The following is a 26,627-nucleotide window of genomic DNA, read 5'->3' on the forward strand; positions in this document are numbered from 1 at the left end:
GTAAAAAAAATGAAGTAAATTTTGCTCCAGACTAATTATAATGCTCTATTATGAATGCTACATGCTATGAGTTGTGCCAGCATTATGTTGTAATTTTTTATCCAAATTGCCACTTCAAAGTGTCTATTACCTCCTAACATCTGATTACAATCCATACTATATAGGGACCACAGACGTTTTATATCACTTTTTAGGAGGCTTTATCACCCATGTTGAGAACCACTTTTTTAAGCAAAAGTAATTCAAAAGTAACTTACATTTAAGTTACTAGTTACTAAAAAAGTAATATATTACTACTACTAGTTGCTATTTTGAAAAAGTAACTAGTTATATTACTAGTTATTTGAAATTGTAATATATTATAGTAATATATTACAGTAATATATTACTTATTGTAATATATTACTCCCATCACTGGCCCTACCTATGTAATAAGGTCCCACTCCGTGTCAAACTAAGGAGCTCCCCAACTCTCTCTAAAACAAACCAGAATGAATAAATAGAGATTTGAATGTTCACCCATGGGATATCATCTCAGACCCTTATAGACAGGAGAAACTAGTGGGTATTGCAATGGCTAGGCTTCTCGTGGTCTTCTGAACTGATTGCCTAGTACAAACCTATGAAACTATTACAGAAAACATATGACGCCTTAAATTTCCATGCTGGGAAATTTCAACAAGGTTCAGGAATCAATGTGTGTGTAGACACTGAGTATTATTATCCAGGGAATGACGCTCACTGTGCTTTAGACATCAGAAAGATTTCAAAGTACTATTGTACACTGTCCAGTTGACACTACAATCATATAACTTCAGACTAGTGCCTACATACAGCAGGTACAGAAATGAAGTCCAAGTACTTTTTATTTAGTGACAGAAGCATGAGGTAATGTAAGAATTACAAGAGATCACAGTATAACATTTAGTTTTTCCAGTATTGGTATATATTATGCCCAATGTGAAGATGTGAGGTATTGCCAGCTATGCAAGGAGAGAAGTAGGGCAGTGGATGTGTAACATATGCCAGCACAGCTAGCTGGAATTTTGTAAAGAATTGTGTCATTTGTATATCAAACTGATTTGTACAGATGCTTGTGTTGAAAAATGTATTTGTAAAGCTGCTTGTGTTAAAAATGTAAAAATGTACCAACAGTGGGTCATGACTGTATTGTAATTGAATTAAATATATATGTTCACAGAGGATACTGGAAGAGGTTAAGCTCAGCTCCAGCTAACTTTAAAAATAGTAAGAAATTAAACTACTGGGCCTAGGCCATAAAGATGTTATCTCACAGTTTTGAATGAAGCCAGAGATGCAATGTCTGTAAGAAGCATGGTTTGTTAGTCTCTGTAGAAGGAGTAGAAGTTTATAATTGTTTTATGACTTCCAGCAGCTGCACCAGATCTGAACAATGCTCTTGTGTGTGTGTATTATTGACACGTAGGTGCTAAATCCTGGCAGTTTCTAGCAAATGGGAGGAGGGTTGCAAGGGAACCAGAAGTCAAATGACCAGATGTATGTGATGTCATTCTGTACAGAAATAATGTTTTAATATTAGGTGAGACAGAAGTTTCAGGTCAGTCTCTTTCTTAGAACCTGACATAGAAGGATCCCTCACCTAATTAATCTTGCCTTGCTCTATTAAATAAGTAAGGACAATAATTCTCTAGATCAGTCAGGAAATATATACTGAGAATAGTTAAGTATTGTTTTTCTGTAATTGTGTGAATCTTTCCAGCTGTGTTATTTTTAATATTTCCTGTGACTAAAACGTTGGTGTTTATTGTAAATAGATATTTCGTATTTTCATATTATTTTCTTATTTATTATTAAATATATTTAAATGTTTCATTGTGGCTGGTCCTTTAGAGAATATTTTAATCTTTGAGAGTACTTATATCTGTTGGTGACACTGTGGTCACTCCTGAAGTCTGGCTGTTTGGTCAACATTGCTACTTGTATTAATATTAATCTCACTCAGTATAATTGGGTACCCTTGCAAGAGCCTTAGGTAGTTGGCTTTGTAGTGTATGGTGTGGTGGCAGTGATAACTACCTTATAGTCTGGGCAGAAGGGGGCACAGCAGGTAAATATGTGCTAGCCTTTCCCAGGTATGTGTGTGAAAATCAAATCTCATAGTGTGTGTGTGTGTGTGTGTGTGTGTGTGTGTGTGTGTGTGTGTGTGTGTGTGTGTGTGTGTGTGTGTGTGTGTGTGTGTGTGTGTGTGTGTCAGGTACTTGGAGCAGGGACATGAAGCACTGGTTTCACAGTGAGGGTGTTGGAGGACTTGGCTTGGACACTCAAGTGAGGACTTAACCCTATAGCTGTGCTAGTGGAGAGCCTTACTGAGGCCCTGGAGGAAGGCATATATAAAGATATCCAAACCCCAGGCTGACTATGTTCCCTGTGTGCTCTTAAGGGAAATTGTGCTTGATGCAGAGGGGTCTGCAACTGGAAATACTGAGTATATCTATTTGTACTCCAAGTGAATGTCCTTCTCCAGTGTCAGTGATGAGGATTCAGGCTCCTTGATTACTGGCCCAGAGTGGGGATGTCACACCCAGTAAGGCTGATTGTCAATGGCTCTCAGCAACTGTCTCCCACCCCATCAGAAAAGTCCTTGGCTACTTACCTACTAGTTATAACTGTCACAAGATTCTGCCGTTTCCTCATTCCTGTGGGAGAGGAAATAGAATAGTAGTAGATATGGAACAATTTTCCCCACTGTAGATAGATACAAATGGAGAAGAATAAATTACTTAAGACCCCTCTGGGGATTATTTCCTTTTTGTGGTGGTGAGACTTTCTGCCCAGGTGAACCTTAAGCATGTGTCACTAGGAATGTTGTGATCTTGGTGGTATATTCGTAATGAACAAAGTATGCATTGATGGCCTAGGAAAAGAAGGTGCATATAAAACGATCCCCTCCATGACACTCCAAAATAAGAGAAGAACTACTTGGACTGAGAGCACTAGGACCTCATCTGGAGATGTGCCTGGAATAGGTGCCTTCTGGGAAGTGTTTGTTTGCTGGGATACTCATGTAACCCACCTGGAATAAGTTGAGACTGACTACAGAGAGCTGTCTTTTACAAGCTGAAGAAAAAGGATCAAGTGGGACAGATTCAGGCAACCTAAACTTTGGCAACAGTTTGCTTAATCCTAAAACAGATTGATTGGCTTGAATTACCCAAACAGCTCACTTAACACCTTACTCCTAGTCCAGAAATTAATATACAAACCAGAACAAAGCAAAGCCCTGCTAGACTTACTACAAATATACACCCCTTAGAGGCCACTTCAATCTGAAAACAAAATGCTCCTCACTACCTACAAGCCACATCTGTCAGCAGGAAACTTTTTCGATTCCAGCTATGTAGCCTACTTCTGGAACTCTATCCCCTTATCCTCTCAAGTGACTATAGCCTGCAAACTAATAAACTCCCCACAAAAATGCCCAGCCCTAAAGAAATATATTACCTCACACCTCTAACTGAGTGCTAAGATCTAACAAAGCCTTCGTTGCCATCTCCAAATCTAATAACACAGCAGGGGACTTGTTATATTCCAACCAGGTAGCAAAAACATGGAAACAAATCCCCCCTCGAAATAAGACAGACACACAAGACATCTAGCTTTAAGTCATCACTCAAGACACATCTACTAAAGAACTGGCTGTGCTCCTGTACTACACTAGAATAAACTATCTGAACCTAGTCACTTCTCTTCCCTCAAACCACACTATAATAGCACAATCTTTCCTTATTATAACCTACACACAAGTCTCCTTTTTTATTATAATATGACTGCAGCATACTACACTAACCTTCATTTCTTTTGTTGACTCTGCTTCACTCCATTGAGCCTTCACTCACACTATCCCCTCCAACAATCTCTTTCTCCATTAAAAGCTCCTACTCTAACTCTTCCCCGTTTCAGCAAATATCCATCAGTGATGTCTAAATACTTTCTGGCCTATACTGCTCTACTGGAACCAGCCTCCAATGCTTGCAATAACTCAAATGTATATGTGTCCTATTTTCTGCTCTTCTATGGATGCTCTAAACTGTGCCACTAACTCATATGTACATAAATGTAATAACTGTTATATACACAAATTTGTACTATTTTGAACATAAATGTAATTTTTGTTCTGATATGGATGCACTATACTGTTGAAATAACTCAAATGACTACAATTGTACTACTCTGCTATATATGGATGTATGAAACTGTTGCAATAACTCAAAGGTGTACAAATGTACTATGCTGCTCTTCTGGATGTAAAAAGGTGCTCATTTGCAGCACATCACCCTAGAAATCACTGTACTGAGTAATCTATATTATATTGTCTATTATGTATTGTATACTTTTTCTATGGAGCTTTTCTCCCTGGGGCTCCAATGAAAATGTGAGAAACTCCAGTTGGAATTTACTGATAAACATAGTGAAATAAATAAATTACTCCTTAAACATACTTGCAAAATTTCCAATTTCAAGACCAGCCTAAAAAATACCTGTCTGATATCTGTATCTGCACAACTCTCAAAACAGATGCATAGCCACCGATTCACTGTAACTATACCTTTCTCACTCTTAATTCACTAATGCCTCCATATATAGTATTTTTTTAACATTATCTCCTTCCAGATATTCACAAGACATTATTCATTCTACTAAACTATCCTATCATTCCTGCAAAATGAACACAGTTGTAATTATCACACAGACAGTTCACTTTCTAATTGATATTTTCTTTGATTTATTTTAAATAATGCATGCATTACAAATGTATATACTCATTTTGTTTGTTTAATAATATTATTTCTTGGATAGGTGTCCTGCTATCTATCAACAAATGAGTGGCAAACACTGATGCAAAGTCCAAACTAAAAACAAAAATTCACCAGCAGGGCAAATGGAAAAACACCTTTATTCACAATTTGACAGGTTGAGCACTTTCATCAAAAAAGATTGACTTCATTAGGACAATAGGTACAGGCAGCCAAATTCTTAAATACACATAAACCTAAACTGATAGGTCAAAAACACGCCAATCACTTCAAACGTTGAGAATAAATAATACTAATTTTACTAAAAACTGTTCTTATTTAAAGTGAAAATAAGTTTTTAAGAAACTTTCTTTTAAACATACTTCTTTAAATTTATTTTTATACTGAAATTCAACCTTAAGAACAACATAAATGTGAAAATTGATCCACTTTTTACCCAATACATTACTGTTCATATCTTTCCAGCCTTTTCTTTCAAGGCTGGTACAATAGATATAAAATCATTCAACCCTGGGGGAAAGTTGGCAGCAAGCCTTAATTGCCACATGAGCTCTTTTTTATTTAAAATATTCTTCCAATCCCCTCCCCTAGGTTTGCTTGAATGACATCTAGGATACCAAATTTAAAACCTATGAGAAACCATTGCATATTTTGCTATGCCTATACAAAGCATTGGTTGCCTTTTCATTTTTTATCTCGTACAGATGTTCATAGATCCTAGACTTAAAGGCTCTCTCTGTCTTCCCAATATAAAATCCTGTACATGTATTACACCTAGCCATATACACTAACTGCTTGGTGAAGCAGTTACCTTTCTTAAAAAAATACTGTATCTTTAGTCCTATTATTTAAAACCAAACTTTCTACCTACAAAATGTAACTACATTGCGCACAACGCCCACAGGCTCTAGTAAATTCATACCTATTGTCATTTCCTGTTGTTAAACTACATTCCACGGTTCCCTTCAAATTGCGACCAACTTTGGTGGAAAACAAAAGCTGGTCGCCAATTGCCCGGAAAACATCATGGTCAACTTTAAAAATATTCCAATTCTTGTGAAGAATATTCTTTATTTCACTATACAATGGACTATATTGTATAATACATGCTTGGGTGAAACTACCACTAACTTCACCTTTTTTGTTTCCAGTGTTCTGAATTTGGGTAAAATCACTGCCTAAAATAGGCCTATATTTCAAACTCCATTGCTCAAGAACCTCTGCCAAAATACTTTCCACAAATTCCATAGGATACCCCCTCTCCACAAACATACTAGCTAAACTTTTAAATTCCTGAACAACATCTTCCTTGTGAGATGTCATTCGTGCTGTTCTATTAGCTTGCCCCTTAACAATACTCTTTTTCTGAAAAAGGGGATGATGACTAGTGAAATGAAGATATGAATTACAAAAGGCTTTTTTCCTATATATCTTAGATTTAAAACCTTGTTCATCTTTTATTATAGTAGTATCCAAATAATGAATTTCCCTTTCATGTAAACCAAATGTGAATTTCAAAAAACTTGTGGTACTGTTCAGGTAATCAATAAAACCTGGAATTTGATCCTTATTTCCCCTCCATAAAATAAAAATATTGTCCAGGAATCTACTATATAATAAAATATCAGAGAAATAACTACTCTGAAAAATGTACTCCATTTCCCACCCTTCTTTTTTTCTTTCTCTGTGCTGCTGAGATTGGAAACTGGGTCACTTTAGCTCAGTACTCTACCCCAGTACAGTAAACAAAATTTAAACAATACACATGCATGGATGTTATGTGTATATGTATCTATATCTATTACATATACTCACTCCAAAAAATATACACCCTGGTGTGCAACACAATTAGAAGGGCAAGATCTAAAAAAAATGCACCCAGTATATTGTAATGAACAATACTGTGCCAAATATATGGCATCCAACACACACTTCACACAAACCATACTATCACTAGTTAAACAACACAATTTCCCCAAGGATCCATCCTTGGACCCCTTCTCTTCTCTGTTTTCACCAATAATCTAGCCTCTGCCACCAAACATGGCACACTCATACAATACGCAGATGACTCGACCATCATCTGCTCAGCCCAGTCCCTACCCAAACTGCAAAAAGTCACAGGAAGCCTTTTTCTCTGTTGAAACTTGGTTATCCGATGCCCAATTAATACTCAACCCAAACAAAACTAAACTACTCATCTTCCAACCCACCAAACATACTCAAAACAACTCTCACTTTAACATCACAGCAAAAGACAACACCACTATATACCCAACTGAACACATCAAATTGCTAGAAGTGGAAATAGAGAATAAATTAAAATTTGACATTCACATATCCATGACCATAAAAAAAGTCCACAAAAAACTAGGAGTGTTATACAGAAATAAGCAACTTCTCACCAAAGCAGCAAAGATTTCAATAGCAAATTCCCACCTTATCTCCACCCTACTTTATGCCTCTCCAATATATACCACCCTAAGGCAATGCGCTCTAAACAAGCTAGAGACCTGCTACAACAAAATCGCCAAATTCGCCAAAGAGGCATCCTACCGTAGTCACCACTGTCTCTCACTTGCTGAACTGGGCTGGCTTGAACTCCCTCACCTCCTTCAATGGTATCAGCTCTCACTCGCCCACAAACTAGTAAACCATCCACTAAATGTCCCATCCCTCCAGAATCTACTCCAACCCTATCGCACCACCAGACCACTAAGATCCAGCAACAAAAATCACTTGCAGATCACTAAAGCCAATAACTCTGCTGGTGAAGCACTATTCTCTTGCACCATAGCCAAATTATGGAACTCCCTCCCACCCACAATTACCTCCATACCATCATGCACCCACTTCAAAACTTTACTAAAAGCGCACCTAAAAACATGCTAGCTATGCCCTTGCAACTCCCACTCTAATATCACCCACCCCATCCAACCACTACCTTTCTTTCCACTCCACTAACTACTTTGATTATAGCAAGCTCAGATGCTCATAAGCCTAGTACTTATTATACAGCAGGAACTTCTTATTGTAACATTTGTTAATGTCTGTTATGTACTTCACAGATAAAGATTCTAGTTGTCTACTGATGTACTATGTTCTTCATCTGTAAATATGTTGTAAGTAATTGCTATGTTAAATTGTTAATCGATATGTAATCCAATGTAACTACTGTATATTTTAACTGTGGAGCTTTTCTCCCCGGGCCTCCGCTGAAAATGGACCTACGTCCAGTCGGACACTCCCGGTCAACAAATGTAAATAAATAAATATGCCATAATGTACAAATCTAAAATGATCCATGTATTCTGAGCAGTGATCTGCCCTAGAATTTAAATAAACAAAATGAGGTATTTACCACAGTGTTACTTTAAGTCAGACATTTTTGTTGAATGACTTTTCTCCCCCCAAAATATCTCCATAATATATCTCTCGACCTCTCAGTGCAAGAAATCTGGACAAAGCCAAAAATAATGGGGATCAAAGGCCCAAAAATAGGGACAAATTTTAAATCTTGCTCTTCTAAACTTAGAAAGTTGCTAGAATGACAGATTTTGCATTATTATTATATATTTTCTGAAGGATATGAAGTCTGCAACTTAAATGTCTATCATTACTTAGTGACCTCAAGCTTCAATCATCTTATGGAAAACCATAAACTTTATGAGGAACAGACCAAAAATAAGATACATAAATCTGGACAGTTGAGTGTTACGTATCTGGCTGGCTGTATATTCGAGCAGTCATATAAGCTGTTCTTTCTCAGTATAGCAAAAGTATGCCGTTAAAAAAAAACGTGCACTACTGGGGTCACGGTGGGGGAATTCTGGAAGCTGGTACACAAACGGGTGTGCAACAACTCCAAAAAAAATCTTACCTCCCAACTGTCTTTGATTTTGACTCAAAACTTATCTCTGTCATTCTTAATCCTTCCTGGTACTGGTGACGTCTGGAGAAAAGTTGATGAATTATACTTAATATATAATGACAATAATTAGCGTTTTATACATGTCTTACTTCAGAAAATGTATATAAATGTACATTCTCTTATTCTGTCAATGTGTCAAGTTAATAGTATTAATATTTTAAAAGTGACCCTGATTATTTCTGGATTTGTCCCTAATTCTGTTAAGATTTGTCCAAAATTGTTTGAGGGCTACGACTCTGGTCACAAATAATTTAGAGATAAAATACTGTTTAGCAACATATTTCATTTTTTTTTTATTATGTAATAGAACTAATACTGAGGTAAAAGGTTGTCTAGTACGTGGTGGTGCCGGTGTCGTTCCCGTTTCATCTTTATGCAGCCGGTTAATCTTGCAAACGGACTGAGTATCAGCGCTTGAAGGAGCGCGCTATCAGACTTAAAGTCGTAAAAAACGCAGAAATAAACATGAGCCAACTCTGCAATTTACAAACCGGCGGAACTGTATATTACCTGTATTTCAAAACCAGGTAATGTTAGCTGATTACAGGTGTTTCTCAAAGACTCAACATCATTAATTCCGTTACGGGATACGTATAGTTTCAGTGTATAATCGAAAACATGGGATTATAGAATGGAATGTCAAAGCACTAGTTTGTCTTTGGGTCAGAGTCCATACAGGTGTCAACACCGTTAGAGGAACTTTTAAGAAAAAAAAAAAACACAGGATACATGCGATCTCCAACGTTACACATAGATGCAATATAGACTGTCAACTATACATATCTCTGTTAAAAAGTGTAACCATTATATTGACAATGCAAAAGACTTGTCACTCCTAACATTTAGGTTTAACTTGAAACAGTATTACATAGTGGTCTCACGTCTAAAAGGTTTGGTTTGATAAAAAAAAGTACACGCTAATTCAGCTAGTGTACTCCTCAGCCTAAGTGTTGTTAAGTGGAAACATGCGTAATATATGCTTTCCTTAGAGTAGAGTTGGAGGTGTGCGCATGCAACACTGCCATGCATGTCTCGCGCTGACTGTCGGGAGCCTTCGCTGCTGTGGTAATGTCCGCCATGTTTGCCATGGCGCAGAGAGCGAATCAACCGAGAGAAAACCGGTATTAAATCCAGGAAAATTTGCTACAAACTGCCATTCAGCCCAAGATTCCAAACCTTTGTGCCCTCATGAGTCCACATGGGGTGAAAAGTTACGGACTCGGAGTGTTTTGTGACCGAGATTTCTAAGCGGTTTTACCTGCCCCCTTTCACGTTTTCTGTTATTGTGATCGGAGAGAGGGGGAACAATGAGTAAACTCTCCTTCCGAGCGCGGGCGCTAGACGCCGCTAAACCTCTCCCTCTCTTCCGTGGTAAAGACATGCCGGATTTAAATGACTGCGTCTCTATCAACCGGGCTGTTCCCCAAATGCCTACAGGAATGGAAAAAGAAGAGGAATCGGTATGCAATACTACGTTAAGGTTATTTCTATATCATGGTAAATGGTTGGAGGATTCACAGAAGTTTTACGCACCTCTGCGAACGTAGAAGCTGATTGTTGGTTTGTGGTGTACGTAATCGCACCAAATTTACGCCTTCGTAAATTAAGACAGTTCTCTACCATTTTTCGTTTTAGTTACGCAACCATCGTAGCTATAACGATTTGTTTACGTAGAAAATATGCAGTATTCTTTGTGCAGTTAAGTTATTGCACATATTTTACACGCTGACAGCGTTGTTTATGGCGTATAGATTTGCTCACAGAAGTGTTTAAAAAAATTGCACTAGTTTGTCAGTATAATAAATGCAAATAAAAAGATCAGTACTGGAAAATTACTATTATGCCAGTTGATCGTTGTTGTGATTTTGAAATGATGCCTTTTATGTACTCACATCTGTGGCGCAGTGTATGAACATGTGTGTAAAACAAACAGCATTGTTTATTTTGAGTAGTCTTTGAGATGGACTGGACTTAACGGTGTGGATTGCAGAATGTTTATTACATGCTGATCCGTGGGCAGGTCTTTAGTACTAAAATAAATAGTAGGTGGACATTTTAACTTTCATTCATGGACACACTGACTTTTAATTGTTTTTCAAGAGTTTAGATAAAACTCAGAAACTTTGACAGTTGTTGGCAAGCCTTCTGTTTTGACGTTCTTTTGTAGTAAAAATCTTACTCTTTAAACCAGGAAGAATTTACTCAATGAAATTAACCCCGCCTTCGTATAGCGTCCAGTCAGTGCTCTGATTGGCTGCTGCGTTTGTTGTGAACTTGTGCTGGAATGTTAAACAGTAAGTTGATTGGAAAACGCTGGATGACGTAACAAGTTGTTATTGGATTATTGGTTGTTTGCAGCTCCAATTCTCTTGTCATTTTGGTTAGTATAGTAATCTTGAATTGACAGATGAAGCCGTTCCGTTTTGAACGTGTTGGTTACACTATTCAGAAGTTCCCAATTGAATATTATTGTTCATATTTGCAAGCATTAAGAAATTAGAGCCACTAGTCTGTGATAAGAATGAGCAAAAAGGAGTGTTAAATATCCATTTGGATTTATGTAGGGAACATCTGAAATTGAGTAAAACTGCCGATTCCTTTCCTGTATCATTTGGTTTATTCTATGCGCGTCATATCCCTTTTCTCTCATAGTGTGTTGACTGTAATTGATACCTCTAAACTGTCCAGATTTTTGCCTCATATTTTCGGTCTGTTCTTCATAAAATTTGTTGTCTTCTAGCAAATCACTGAGGATTGAAGTCCCTAAATAATAACACATTTAGGTTTCAGATTGTGTAACCTGTATTTAACTCTTAAGTGCAACATTAGACAAATAACTTGGGCATTTCAGTCTGTAGTGTGTTTTGTATTACTTTTGAAGTGAGTAGTTAATTTATCTCGGGGGAGGGTATTCTTTTTCGTATACGACTGTTGTTAAATATATCTGCTCTTTTTGCGTGTATTGGTAAATATTTCTGCCCTTTCTTGCGTGTATTGGGGGTAGTATTGTATTTGTTATGTTTATTCCTCTAATTGTATGTGCTGTTTCACTTTACTTTATAATCTCGAATTGAGCTAATCCACGAAATTTCGTTTAGGCTACACTGTGTAGTTCTAAAAGAATAAAGTTTACTTTGACTTTGTTTCCTTCAGAAAATACATGCTAACATGGTCTAAGTGTATAAGACTAATGTTTATAATCTTCTTTTTTTTTTCTATTTTTGGGCTTTTCTCCTCCCATAATTTTAGGCTTTGTCCAGATTTATTGAACTTAAGAGGTTGAAGAGGTATGGTAGTGAGAGGTTTTGATAAAGTTGCATAGGAGTCAAAGTTGTGCGGAGTATATAGAAACTGTTTCTGTTTGGGTCAAAAACTGCAAAAGAGTAATGTAGTGACTCACGCAGAATGTGTTTGTGAATATATTTTTTATGAAACTTACTGTTGATTTTGTCCTGTGTGGTTCATGGATGATGGGAGCTGTTGTATCACTTTGTCTTTTGGCTAGGGTGAATTGTGTAGTACCTCATTGAGCATTGTGTGTTGCTTCATACTTAAGTTCTTTTGAAGAACAAGTTTGGTTTAGAATTATTTATGATGTGTTTTGGAAGTGAGGGTGTGACAAACTCTCTTTAAAGGTAGAACAGAACAGACTTTGAACATTTTAGACCCTGAGTTGCTGGTGTTCATAGTGAGGTGGAGTCAGGAGATATGACTTAACTATTCTTTAAGCCAGTAGCATCATTTTGATATGATCTTATAAGGTGGCACATTTACTTAAAACTTAAATGTTTTTGTGAAGTAAATAAAGCATCCCTTCATTAAATCAGTTTGGTTTAATAGTTCTAATCTGTTTTTGCGAAGGCTAGCTTAGTACTGTTGTCTAAATTTTTATTTTATTTTATTTTTTAGTGATGTGTATACTTAGGGGTAAGTAAGTATGGCAAGCTGTTCTATGGGTAAACGGATGTTCTCTTATAGACATTAAGCCTTTTTATTTGCTGTGAAGATTTTTCTGCCCCTTTTACATGCTGTTAGTTGCTGGTTGATGGATAGCAAAGTAAAACTTTTGTTTATGGTGCTTTTGATGATTTTTAGTGCAAACACAAGTTGTCACTTGTACAATAATTTCAGTATTATTTTAAAACAATATTTTAGTGGTTATACTCTGATGGGAGGTTTGCAGCTTTAAGGCTCATGAACCATATGACATAGTTACAGAGTTGCTGATTAGCCATTTGACTTTTCTGAGGAAAATGATGTCAGACTACCATGTAGCTAGCTGACTTGGCTACACCGGGTCAAATGATATGTAATGTCAATGTCTCTGCAACTTTGGGTTCATTTTTTTTTAATAAAAAAGTCGAGGTTCCTGTCACATTATCTTTTAAATACATGTGTGTGTCAGGAATTTTCCTCATTTTCTTATGCCTCCTTTGGTATGTGAGCATCTTTCAGGTTCCATATTTTCTTGCAAAATGCAAACAGCTTCCTGTCCTCACTTTGTTCCTCAGTAAAATCAAAAATGCATTTCTGAAAATCGTTGGGTTAGGTTTATTACGGTTTGACCATTGCCTTTGTGTCTAGAAAATCATTTGCTTCAACATTGCTGGATCAGCCTATGTGTCGGTCTTCTCATCCCTAAGTCAGAGTTCTTTTTACAGTTGCATTCTGTCAGCTGTAAATGTTTACCCAGAAATCTGTTTATGTGAGAGAGAAGCGTTGGATTCTCAGTCTTATTGTTTTTGGTAGTTCTTTGGAGAGTTTTAAAAATGATGGGTTTTGTGATTTTGGATAGCAGGAAAAAAAAAAGATACTGTCAAGGAATAATTGTTCTGTTCTTTGTTTTTTCTGATGGGTATGGTTCAATGGGTATTCAGTTTATAGCACTCTTGTGACAAAGTTGATGAATGAAGTTTTTTATGATGCTTGGTTAATATTGCCCACTAGATTGTGTACTATACTGTCTCATGATTAGTTCAGAAGATTTTTTTATAGGTTATTGTACATTTTAATGTTGCATTTGTCTTTGCTGTTCTGTTGACCCACATAATGCTGTTAACCTGACAGCAACACATCTAGTTTTGCAATCCCCTTTTGGTGACACACTAGTAACTTGTTTCATTCTAGATACTGTTTGTCGATGGAATTTATTTTAATATAGTTTTGGTATTCGAGCCAAGTCTTTCTGTATCTGTTACCTTGGGGCATGAGATTTGTTTGAGTTCTCAGGATCTGTATAGGCAGTAAGCTGAACATTAAGTTTACAAGTCAGGCATGTTGTTGCACTACTTTCTTTTGTTATAATTGGTATACAGTGACATCATGTTTGACAATGTGGACTTGACCTATTTGCAGGTATCTACATTTATGTAGTTTCCATGGTAAGAAATGTCTGCTGCACTCCATTATATTGAGAGCAATTTCACAAGGTAGGCCCAGTTGCTTAAATTGCTCCCTTTCTCCAAAATGATGCTATCCTGGAGTGGTTACATTTAAGGAAGGGTGTGTGGAGCAAAGCCTCTCTTCAAAAATACTGGGTTGTACCACTTTGGGGGGACCAGTTTTGATGAGTTGTCCTACTGGACAAATTTGCTTGCAGTATTGTAGGCTAAAGTGCAATATTAATTGTATTGTAAGCCGATTAGTGTCAGTTGTATGAGCTTCTGAGAAACCAACTGACATTTGCAAAGTAAAACATTTAAGATATGGTCGAGTGGAGTGATTTTTTTTTTTTTTAGGAGCTTCACTGCGAAGTTGGATACTAAAATAATTTTAATATTCTGCTTAGGACATCTCCCATTGTTTTCAAAAATTCCACTTAGAAGAAAAAGAACAAAGACTTTTTTAAGAGATTTTGTTAGGAAAAGTGTACATTTTTAAAATACACACACAGGCGTCTGTGTAGGTCCACATGTGTCTGTGCAGATTAAACATGTCCATTGAGTCTCATGGTTGTAGAGATTCATTGCTATGTGGATATATATATTTTTTTCATCATTTACATCTTAAGAGATGAAGTGCATAGTTAAAGGAGTAGACACGAAGGAGAAGTGATACAATTTACACTGAAATTTGCAAGGCTGATAGGCAAAACAGGCTTTAAGTTTTGCTTGCAGTAAGTAGTGTGGTTTGGGTTTCTTGAAAAATAGTGTCATGGAATAATAATAATTGCATTATATTTTAATGTTCCGTAAGGAATTAATTACATATTATAAAAATGGTATGGAATAAGTACATTTGGTAGTTTATGTAGTTGTCCCACTTTGGTATATTTAAAAGTTACCACTTGGGTGACAGTTGGAAAGTCCTACCTGCAGTGTAATGGATGTATTTACTTTGCGAAGATGCTCAAGGTGGATAAAGTTGGTTGTCATATTTTGTACCTTTGTGTCAGTGGAAGGTGTATGGGTGCCTGTGGCTTTTTTCCAGTACTAAGTGTGCTAACAGCATTTATGACACATGATGCATTTTTGCTTTTATATATTATTCATGTATTTTATGAGCTGGATTGGTTTGGTCTCTTTCTTTTTTCTGTCACAACCAGCTATAGTAAGAAAACGCTGTTATACATTTTTGGTACAAGTGAGAATAACCTCATTTCAAAGAGCTAACAGTTCCAGCTCAGTCTTGCGAAAGTATGAGTAACTGTCCCCCTGGCTAATTGGTTAGGTAATAGGATCCATGTTTTATATTCATGATGAGAAATAACTTGAGGTTCTACAAGAACAAGTGTAGGTTGGGTGTGTAATAGTGGGAGGAGAGTTCTAAATGCTAGGGCAGAGCATGAAATGTTAATGCCTTGTGCATGAGGGAGAAACTAAAAGGGAGGGTAAGTGTGAAGGAATGCCCAAGAGTAGTTTTGAGATGTAGTAGGCTTTGAAAAAAAGGGCAGTTGTCAGGTGTAAAACACTTAATCAGGTAGCCGAGTTAAGATTGACAATTGATCATTGCCAAAAAAGCAGTGGTGTTCTTTGGTGGTAAATTTCCCAAGACTTGGCAGGTTTTGTTTGAAGCCACTTGGGAGTAAGTTGGCATTGGGATGCACATGGTAGCAGTAACTATGCCTATATTGGAGAGTAGGAATTGGGAATACCTTTGTTGGTGAGAATTTTTTTCTTCAATAATTGACTCTGGAATACTGTAGCAGATTTTCAGAAGGGTTTCATTTTCCCCCATCCTGCATGACATGCTTACTTGTGGTAAGGATGGGGTCTGTTTAGAGATTTCAGCAATGGGACCTGCTCACAGGGGCCAGAATTTGAGCTACCTATAGAGTAGAGGAAGTGTTAGTCTTTTAGATGTTCCAAGAAAAGGATGGGTTTGATTTTTGATGCAAACACCTTTTTAGCGATTAACCATTTTATTGTAGTAGAAAATAATTGTTGGGTTAGATATTTTTCATCTTAGAAACAGTTTTAGGTTATGCATAAAACAGTATAGGCTTTGATGTGTGGACATCTGAGATGTTTGGGCAAACTGAGTGTGCTTGACAAAAAGATTGTGTTTATTGAGGAAAATGATCATCAGTTATTTCTAACAGGATAGGTTTTAATTGGTTATATTGTTTCCCTTTCATATCCCCAAAGTATACTTTATCTGAATTTTGTGCTCCTTCAGGTTGCTATAGGTGTGCCTGCCACATGTGTATGCCCTTTGAAGGGGGGTGTGCTGTGTTCAGGATTAATTTCTCTAGCTTGTAATCGCCAAGTGCCAAGACAAGCACTGACTCAATGCCTACAAACTGGATTAAATTAGGAATGTGAAGATGAATAAACAAACTTGATGTACACTTTTTAAACAGAGTTCATTGGACATAAGACACTGGATTTATAAGAATGTCTGCACTGAGTGGTCCAGAAATAAGCTCACTATTTGTGTTGTCTGGTTAAAGGAACACAGGTTCTGCATTTGTCAGAAGTCAGAAGTATCTGTCAGGCTCCCATTTAAGTTATATTTTTTGTTAAGTTTTACTTGAATTAAGGTAAGACTTTATTGACCTTCACTAAACCTGGAAGCAAGAGCAGATCATGACCCAGGATCCTTAGAGTTGCGCTTGAGATGCATAGAAGCTGGAGACTACTGTTATGGTTGTTTCGCCTGTTTTAAGTGTCACCAGAGGATGTACCACCCTAGACATAAGTTTCAGTTTCTTGTGTATCTGAAGCTTCTTTCCTCTTTGTGTGCACCATGGCAGTGATCCCACCTTTCTGATTTCTTTTTCTGAGTAACCTTCTGAAGTATTTTAGTGTGGGTGATCATTTGAATGCTGTTCAAGATGTGGCACTTCAAAGCATTGTAAGTGAAAATAATGCGTCATCTATGTTCGGATTTGTGTGTAGAATCACAATGATGGACCTGCCTTGTCCTTTCAGATTTAATGCTTTCCTCTCTGTTGTGTTGTGAAATTGCTAAGAACCTTAATGCTTTGCCAGAGTTAAATGCTGTTGTCTGATGAGATTTGAAATGAGAAGCATTTTCTAAACTGTGATTTCAATTCTGTATGTTTTTAATGTTGATACTGCTAACCACTGAGTCATCAGAGGTCATGGGAATCATCAGCTGGTCTGGATCACATCATCTGGTTGTTACTGTTTTGGTACTGAAATGCTTTAGGCAACGAACTTGCATGGCAGGTTTGTTTGTCATAAGAGTCCTTGTAGATTTTAGATTTTATGTCTCTTGTTTTTTGTTATAGCATTTTTTGGTCTCTGATTGCTTTCAGAAGTGAACCCAGTAATGTTAGATTTTATTAGCATGAATCTACTCTGCATAGATTTAATTTGTTCTGGATATTCACACATTTTCCTGTTCAGAAATAACTTCAGTACTCACTGTAAGAGCTGCAGAAATTTGCAATTCAGGGATACAGTATTAGCTATTTTACCTGAACTGCCATAAACCATACCTTTCAGCCTCATACCATAAGAAAGCTGGGCAAAGCCAAAAATAATAAGGGGACAAAGCCCAAAAAATAGGGCAAATTTTAAATACTGCTCTTATAAACTTAGAAAGTTGCTAGAATAAAATGTTTTGTGTTACGCATTTTCTGAATAATGTAAAATCAAACTCAAGTAAATGTTTAGTGAAGTCAATCTGTGCTGATTGGCCATGAAAAAAACACATTTTTTTGAAGAACAAACCAAAAGTGCAAATTTAAAAACCTGGACATTAAGCAAAAATCTGGACAGTTGAGAGGTATGCATTAACTGCCACTAGTGCTAATCAACTTCAGTGGATAACACTGGTCGCCCATGCATCACATTGGCACATTTACTCCCCCTCATTCAGTCTGTCTCACCCAACACACCAGATATCTGTCCCTGAGTTGTCAGAATGCCCCACAGTGTTTTCTTTTTTTTCCTTTCCTGCTGTAATAAGTCACAACTGGTTATAGTCCTAATAATGCCGGACATTACTTTCATACTTATATGGATTGTGCATAAACTGCATACTCTATGCCTAGACCTGTTGCTGTATTAGCTTTCTGAGTCACTGCAAGTCACATTTTTAAAATTATCATTGGTGTCATCTTGTGTCCTGGCCAACTTTGTCTTGGAGCCTCTACCCACTTGGACACACCCTTATCCCTCTCAACTGTTCTTGATTTTACAGAATGCTTCTGCTGTTGCAAATGTAGGCATACCTCTTTACTGTCCATATATTTGCAGAATGTCCAGTTTACTGTCTCATAGTTTTTTTGTTAATGTTTGTGGCTTTTTGGCAGCCCACGGATGACTGTAGTTTACCTATAAATGAAAGATCTGTTTTCAACTTCATATCTTTCATTAAGTGCATGGTAATGCAAAAGCTGTCTTTCTAGCAACATTTCCGAATTGGCCCAACTGAGTTTGTTCCATTGATATGTCTGCCTTATGTTGATCAGTAGTTATAACTACTTTTTAGTTGTTCATTACCAGTGGAAATGTCTTGTATGACTTCCAATCCTGAATTACTTAAAAAAAATGAAGTCTGCATTCTGCATTTCAACTCTTTTTGCCCTCTCTGTTTTTATTTGCATGGAAGCAGAGCAACGTGAAAGTTATTTTTATAGCATTAAAAGATGCAGGTTTGGTGTAGCTCTAGAAAAATGCAAAGCTGAAGCCTGTAAAATTGCACTGTCTACTTGGTCTAGGAGGTTGTGTAGATTACCTGTTTTGGAGGTAGTTGGCATACATTGTGCTGAGGTGCAGTGTAAACTTAAAGGTCATACTTGAGAGTTCTTGGAAATGCAAAATTTTTACGCTGTTGTAATTTTTATGTTTTTAGAAAATGTAACAGAAGTTGCGCAGTTCCAGAACTGTGAGTTGATCTTCCAGCCAGGGCAAGTGACTTAAAAAAATTCACTTGCACTTTTTTGATTTTCCAGTAGTTTAACTATACATTTTGTAATGTTATCCTATTTTAATACACAGTTTTGAAGGTTGTTAAATTAATAACACTGGCCCAGTAACTTCTGGATGTGTGTTTGGCCCAGTTCATACAGCTGAAGCAAACATCATTTTTGATTATTGATCTGCAGAGCAGTTTTGAAATTACAGAAAACTACATTTTTCAGATGTCAGAAAATGTTATGATGTTTTAGTCTTGCAGATTGAGGCAGTTTTTAATTTAGAATGTTGCAAAGACTGTATAGATATGAAGTGCACATATTTAATTTTAGAATGACATATACACATTACTTGGAATAGTTTGAGATTTTAGCCATACCAAACACAGTAGCTAAAAAAAAGTTGCTGCCATTATTTTTTGGCTTTTTGAGAGCGATACTTAAGTCATATTGACTTGAATGTATGCATATTTTGCTCCATTTTCATCTTGCAGGTTCTAAGAGTTTTAAGGCCGCCCCTTTTGTTAGTAGCATTCTCATCTGTGCAATCCCCTACCTTTCCTCCATTCTTCCTGTCACTCAGTATGCATAAAACTGTGCAAAGTTTCTGTCAGCATTGCTTGGATAGTATTAGAGGTTTCCTTTTTCTTTTTCCTAGTTATAAAACTGACTGAAAACAGCAAGGGTGATTGTGGAAAACAAATACCCAGGACAAAAACATACTATTTGTTCTATTTTTAGTCTTTGAGCACATTTCTATAAACTGGTCACTGGCGTGCCATTTTAGTCTGTTCATGAAGCTGTGAAGAAAGGCTGTACAGGAATCTTGTTTTTGCAACAAATAGACTAAGAGAGAGCTCCAGCTGGTAAAAGAGGTTCAAAGGCAGTGACAGAAGAAGAAAAATCAAGGAGTATGTCAGGTCTTTTCTCACCAGTATGTTTAAGGCCTCAGACTACCCTTTAGAGGGAATCTGTACTATGTCTTCCAGCACGTCAGAGGCTTGTGTCTGTTTTAGACTTGTCAGTTTTTCTCAGACTTCAGCTTTTTGTTTTTTCCATTTTACAGTCGGTTGGGTTGGACTACAGGGTGTTTGTTTCCGACATATTCTAGTTAGAATAAAAATGGATAAAAAGATGTACAGTGCATTTGTAATGAATAATCGGTAGCATTAGATAGAAACTTCAGTAATTTATATACTCATGCAAGAAAGGGTATATATGATATACGCAGAACAATGTTATTGTACTCCACAAGTTAAAAAAAATAGTAATGTTTTAGTATGTTTCATATCTAAGCAATGTGCAGTAAGAGTAAGTAACAAGGTGGCTGTGTATGAGTTGATGTTACAAAACAGTAAAACCTTGTTCTGCCATATAGCTAGTAGTTTGGGAGTTGAGTGCATAGGGAAATGAGAACTTTTCAGGATGGGATCTGGTAGTAGATTTTTCTTAGAATACTTGGGGTTGGCTAACAAGTTATGGAAAAGTTGTCTGTGTAGCTCCTTACATTTCTTTGCCAAATTAAACTGCCCATTAGCACTGAATATAATATGTGCTCCCTATTTTCCGGGGTGTATTCCATTATTATTACCTTTTTACAGAATGTTTGTCAGAATCGGATGCAAGGATGTGGATGACGGAACAAGAGAAAATGGTTCAAATGCTAATAATTTTTATAGAAGATTATGCAACAAACCAGATTAAGATGTAGGAGAAAGATTTGCTTTCGTTATAGATGCAGTCATCAGAAAGTAACTAACAGCTTTAGAAACTCTAACAAACCTTGCTCTGCCATGTAAATGTTAGTCTGAGGTGAGGTGCACCTCTGTTCAACCAGCAGCGCAACATCTTTGAAATCTTCTACACCCCTAACGGAACCCTTTTATGTATATATTTATTTATTTAATGGAGGATGCTAAGTAGTTTTAGGAATCTGATTGCAATGATCTATTTTACAGTCATTGTAATACACAACCAATTTTGTCTTAGAACTTTGCTGTTATTTGTTTAGTAATACTGACACAGAATGTCTTCCACTATGCACAGCATCGTTGTCAAGTTTATTGAAGTGCCTGTATTCAAATCGGTGTACAGTTAAAAGCAATATAAGCGGTAAATAAATACAAATAGAATAACAAGGGAAAGTACTGCAACTTAATGAAGAAGGCTAGTAAAAGCACTATACTTACTAAAGAAAAGGCCACAAGCAAACTGAAAATTTAAAAGAAAGTGGGCGAATAGAACTCAAAAATTATTGGAACAGTTAAAAATTAGCAGAACATGACTATTTTTAATAAAATCAACAGTGTCTGTTTAGGATATGGTAAGTCCAGTCATACTGAGAACAGAACTTGATGGCAGTATAAAGCATCTGCCGATCTTTGTACTGGAATTGCATTATGTGTGCAGGAAAAGGAGGTAAGGTAGAACAGCAAACTCCATTAGACTGTGATTTTCTTTTTCCTGACCCTTGTGTGTGTTGCAGTTAGAAGAAAACAATCTTTTTTGTCCTTCTAGGTAATCATAACTGTCTCTTTATTTTTTTCACTTTCTTTCCCAGTCGTAGTTAAAATGGAATGAAATAAGTAGTAATAGGAAAAGAAAAAAAAAAGCACTCTGTAAATATTTGCATTCAGCTTCTGTTAAAAAAAATGGAGTTTAATTGTAAGATTGCAAAGTAGGAAATGTTACTGTTTATGGAACCAAATTCCACAGTCTTGAAGCTAGGGCTTCAGAATACTGTAGTGGTGCATGCCGTGAATTTTTGAAAAATGTCAAGTACTAACTTTGTACTCTGTTGTGCAGTAGTGTACTGATTTTTGCTGTTTGTCGCAAGAACTCAAGTGGACACATTCAGCTTACTTCCTTATGCTGCAGAAAGTTTCTCTCTGGCTTAAGCTTATGACGAGTCTGCACGTTTTGTTGAGATGTAGTCTTCACTTTCAGAACGTTAGGTGACTGAGACTACATGAAGCATATGCCTGTAGTTAATATAAGTAACTCTCTTTACCAAAATTAAGTCCTCACTTTCGTGGACAGGGATTGCGTAAACCCTATAGCATATGTCAAATAAGGACCAAGTTTGGTTCATAGTTTTACATAACAGCGCAAGGCTAATGTTTGAACAAATCATACTCCTAAGTTGGATATACTTTTGCATAGACTTCAGGATGTTCTTCCTAGTGTTAAATGCTCCCAGTGAGATGAATTTGAACTAGGTGCTTCTGTATGTCTTAACAGCATCTCCTTGGCTTTCAGTAAGCTGAGCCTCAACCTAGATTGCTTTAACCAGCTTCAAAAGTTACAAGTTAAGTTTAATTAAGTTTGCCTTCTTTGTTGTAACCGTAGTTTCACATTTGTACATTTGATATTTTTGTCTGCTAACTTGGTTATGTTTTCTGTTTTTCCTTTGCATTATACACTTGTTTCAGTAGTAATCTGTTTTTTGTATTTCTTTTACTGTTTGCTTCAGAAATTATAGTAATTTAAATTGAAAAGTAGTTGAGTTTATATTTTCTCTTTAAAAATAATTAAAAAATGGTTCATTAGGTAGCTAGAATGTATGAGGAAAACACACGGTAGTTAACTTGAATATAACTCTCTAAAACATTTACTTACTTTAAGAACTCAACAAGTTCTTAATCACAGTAATTGGATTTAACAATAAAATCCATTTCCAACTTAGGATAGGTCCATGATAATTTGATATAAACTTGACTATGATGATTTTCCAGTCTCTGAACTTTTTTGAACTAGGGAGACAGCTTGTATGCTCTTAAAGTACTTGATTTTATTGAAAACCTTGAAACTGCAATGGTCGACTTGCAGTGTTCAAGTCGGCAGAATGTCAAACCCAAATGAATTGACTACATACACTACAGCGAACGGGTAGTGTAAGTCGAGCATTTGGGTTTGACATTGTGCAGGGGGATCGCGGTTCAGTGAGGAACTGGGAATTGGCCCGTTTCTTCACTGTAGTGCAATCTCTGAGTTGGTATATTTAATGTGCAAGGGGTGTGGGGTGTGCAGGGGGCTACAGCCCCCCCCCCCAAAATAGAATTAATGTACCATTTGACTGTACAGTTTAAAAGTATATTAATGTGTCACCTCCTGCTATGTCGAATACATGGGACCATGGTTGTTGATGTATTCATTTTCACTTTGGTTTATGTTTTTGCATTCTGAATTCCACATTTCGGGTCGACATTCTAAATGGTTGACAGAAGCGCATATATATATAATATATATAATTACACACACAGAATTTTGAGTAAATTCTCGTGCTGATTAGTCCATTGAGATGTTAAAGCAGTGGGCAGTTCAGTGTATTTTCAATGTTAACATAAAAGTTTGTATTATCAAAAATATTGGAACCTTCTCCTTAAACATATACTGAATGACTAAATTAGGCAAATATTCAAAGTCTGTCTTTGTATCTCAAGTGAATTTGTTCCATTCAACTTAAATCGCCAATGATCATTACTTTGACTCTTCTGTTATATATAAACTCAATTTTCTATTCTAAACAAAATGCTTTAAACTTGATTGGATTTCTTTTGTGGCACATATTGTATAAAGTGTATACAAGTTTGTTAAAATCATCTTTGTTTGATTTGATGATTGTGTAACTTTTTTTTGTGTAATTGCTACTTTCATTGTCCTAAACAGCACTGAATCTGTTAACTGTTGAATGCTTATGTTTTCTGTTATGAAATTAAAGTAAAAGATTCTTGGGGGGGGGGGGGGGAACTACACCTGGCATTTGCCGTTCAGTATTAAGGCTGTGAGCCATTTTATAAGCTGCTTCCTGTGATAATGGGGTTTGATTCCCTCCGCATTTGGTTGCCCACTATGTGACCTTGAGCACTTCACTTACCAGACAGTGTTTTGGAGCAACTGGAAATTGAGCTAGGCTTATTAATGGTGTCCTGGGCTGCATGCCTAGTTGTGAACCTTTCCTTCAAAACCATACTGGCTTTGTTGTAGCCTACTGGCCCACCGGCCGTTTTGTGCAGGAATGGGAGTGGCTGGAGTGATTGACAAGCCTAATGCCTGTGCTGTACTATGCAAATGATGCACGATTGGCATGCATTGCAAATTTGGCAGTGACATCATGCATGCATGCATTGTTTGCTGATTAACACACGTGAATTTTGAGTGTTTCTCAAGGAAGAGTGATAAAATATTAATGGCCTGGGTGTAAAAGCTCACTTTTATTACGTTGTACATTTTTTTGTGATAATAATGTTTTTTTTTTTTTAACTAGATTTTTCACTTTCTTTTATGTAATACACAGAATCTGTTGAAGTCAAGGTATGTTTCATGGCATGTGTCCCATAGGTGGTTGTTGCTGCCAGGTGCTAGTCTTTGTTGACCCTCTTCTTCAATGTAGTGTGATCACGGAGTTGGTATATTGAAGTAGTGGGGGTGCAGGGTGGCTTGACCCCCTTACAAAAGCAAAGGGGGAAAAAGTAATAAGTTTGTGTGCGTGTGTCTGTATAAATGTATGCATAGATATGCATGTAATGAAACATGGTTTAGCAAGGCAACAAACTTATCTGGGTAGTAAATTTTAACTTAAGGATGCACATCACCAGTAATGCCCTGTCGCTACTTGTCTTTAGACCAGACAAGTACTACAAGTTGTGGATGAGAATATAAGAATGGGTGATATAGTTAATAGAACGGAAACCTTAGAATTGCAATGGATTTTGCGTCTAGGTTCTCATAGGGGACACGGCCTGAATGACAGTGTCCCACTGAAACCTGTTCTAAAATGTAGAAGGGTCAATAAATATAGGAAAGGTTTATAGTATTAATAGTTGAAATATATGTTATGTCTTATATATACCTTTGCATCTTATAGTTTATGGAAATTTACATTATCTGTAGTTTAAATTATAGTGTAAATTTATATTTATGTATGTTGCATTTATATAGACATAATTTAAATTTCATTAATATATATATATTATTTATTCATTTTATTTGTTAAATATTTTAAATTTACGTTTTTATATTAATATCTATATACATATATAGAATATGTTGCAAGGGCATTTATTTGAAACCTGATGTCATGTCATTTAGCTCAAATGAATTTGTATAAATCTGGAATATTTCCAGGTATGTACTGAATGCTGCTGAAAGCTCACTGTTGAACCGAGGCTTAGGGTTTATCCCTACAACTATGGCTGATGTTAGTGAACTTTTAATTGAACTTCGCTTATTTTGCAGAAATATAGCATTAAAGTCATTATTTAAAACACAAGAACATTCTGCTGTCCCCAGTTATGGGAAACCTAGTCTTTTTATGTTCCTCAGTTTCCACATAATGTAGAAATCTTTTTATAAAGGAATGTGAGAATGATATATATGAGACTGTTTACCAACACAATAATAATAGATGCAATTTAACATCATTTGAACGTCATGCTATTGACAAATTGCGAAATAAGTGACATTGTGATTCAACCATCAGATAAGGGTGGTCCCATTGTGATTCTGGATTCTGACTATTATTGTAAAACCATGCTTGAAATGTTATCTGACACCACCACCTTTAAGAAGGTTGATTTTAACATTGTTGGGGTTTTAAGAAATAGGATAGCTAATGATCTAATGGAATGCTTGTCTATAGGTTTACTTGACAAACAACTTTTTGAATTCTTTATGGTAGCAGAACCTTTAACACTCCAAATAAAAGGGCTACATAAGATCCACAAGGATGCATATAAGCCATCTTTACGCCCCATAGTTGCAGGAGCTGGATGGCTGACTGAGCCAATTTCAGTATACCTAGATGGGGAACTTAGGGACTTTCTTAATGAATGCCCTATAATTCTAAAAAGTACAGAACATTTCTTAAGAGACCTTTTATAAGGAATATCATGAATGCTCAAAAGCAAAATTTTTTGGTGACATTTGATGTAACCTCTTTATTTTACTTGCATTCCAAACAATGAAAGAGTAGACATGGTACGAATATTTATGATGAGTTTTGGGAAGGCAACGCCCACACATGTAGATTTTTTATGTATGTTATTGGAGATTGTATTAGAATACAATATATTTACATTTCAGAACGTATGCTATTGGCAAACGGCTGGTGTCGCTATGGGCACCAGCTGTGCAAATACTTATGCCAGTATTGTCATGGCAGAATGGGAACATCAGTTTATATCTAATAAGCAGAATTCATGTATTGGGTTTTATCGACGACCTTTTCCTCATTTGGGAGGGTGATGAGGATGCCTTAATAGAATTCCACAACTATTTGAACACTACCAGTAACTTCTTGAAATTTACTATTAAGTATTCTACAAAGTCTATGGAATTCCTTGATGTTTCAGTAATAAAAATGGGCAATTTGATGCCTACCAAACTATATAGGAAGGCATGCTATTGTCCCAACATATTTACATAGACATAGCATGCATCCGAGTTTTACTTTTCAGAGAGTGATGAAGGGCCAAGCCTTTAGGATATCTCGGTTATCATGTGATGAACATAATTTTATATCGAGTATGACTCGACTAACAGTCAAATTTTGAGAGTAGAGGTTATGGTAAAG

The 26,627-nt window shown here is 36.4% G+C and overlaps 1 protein-coding gene across 1 annotated transcript in view; it reads left to right on the plus strand.

Annotated features, from left to right (window-relative positions):
- Positions 1-9,736: 9,736 nt before the first annotated feature.
- The window catches only part of EPC2 (enhancer of polycomb homolog 2), a 3,037,718-nt gene continuing 3,020,827 nt past the window's right edge, over positions 9,737-26,627 (plus strand). Inside the window, exon 1 of the mRNA XM_044074869.1 lies at positions 9,737-10,187. Coding sequence (XP_043930804.1) covers positions 10,035-10,187 — 153 coding nt within the window. The 5' untranslated portion in view covers positions 9,737-10,034. The remainder of the gene's footprint in view (positions 10,188-26,627) is intronic.

Source organism: Protopterus annectens, chromosome 6.part0, assembly GCF_019279795.1.
Source record: "Protopterus annectens isolate FY-2018-M chromosome 6.part0, PAN1.0, whole genome shotgun sequence".
Classification (NCBI taxonomy): Eukaryota; Metazoa; Chordata; order Ceratodontiformes; family Protopteridae; genus Protopterus; species Protopterus annectens.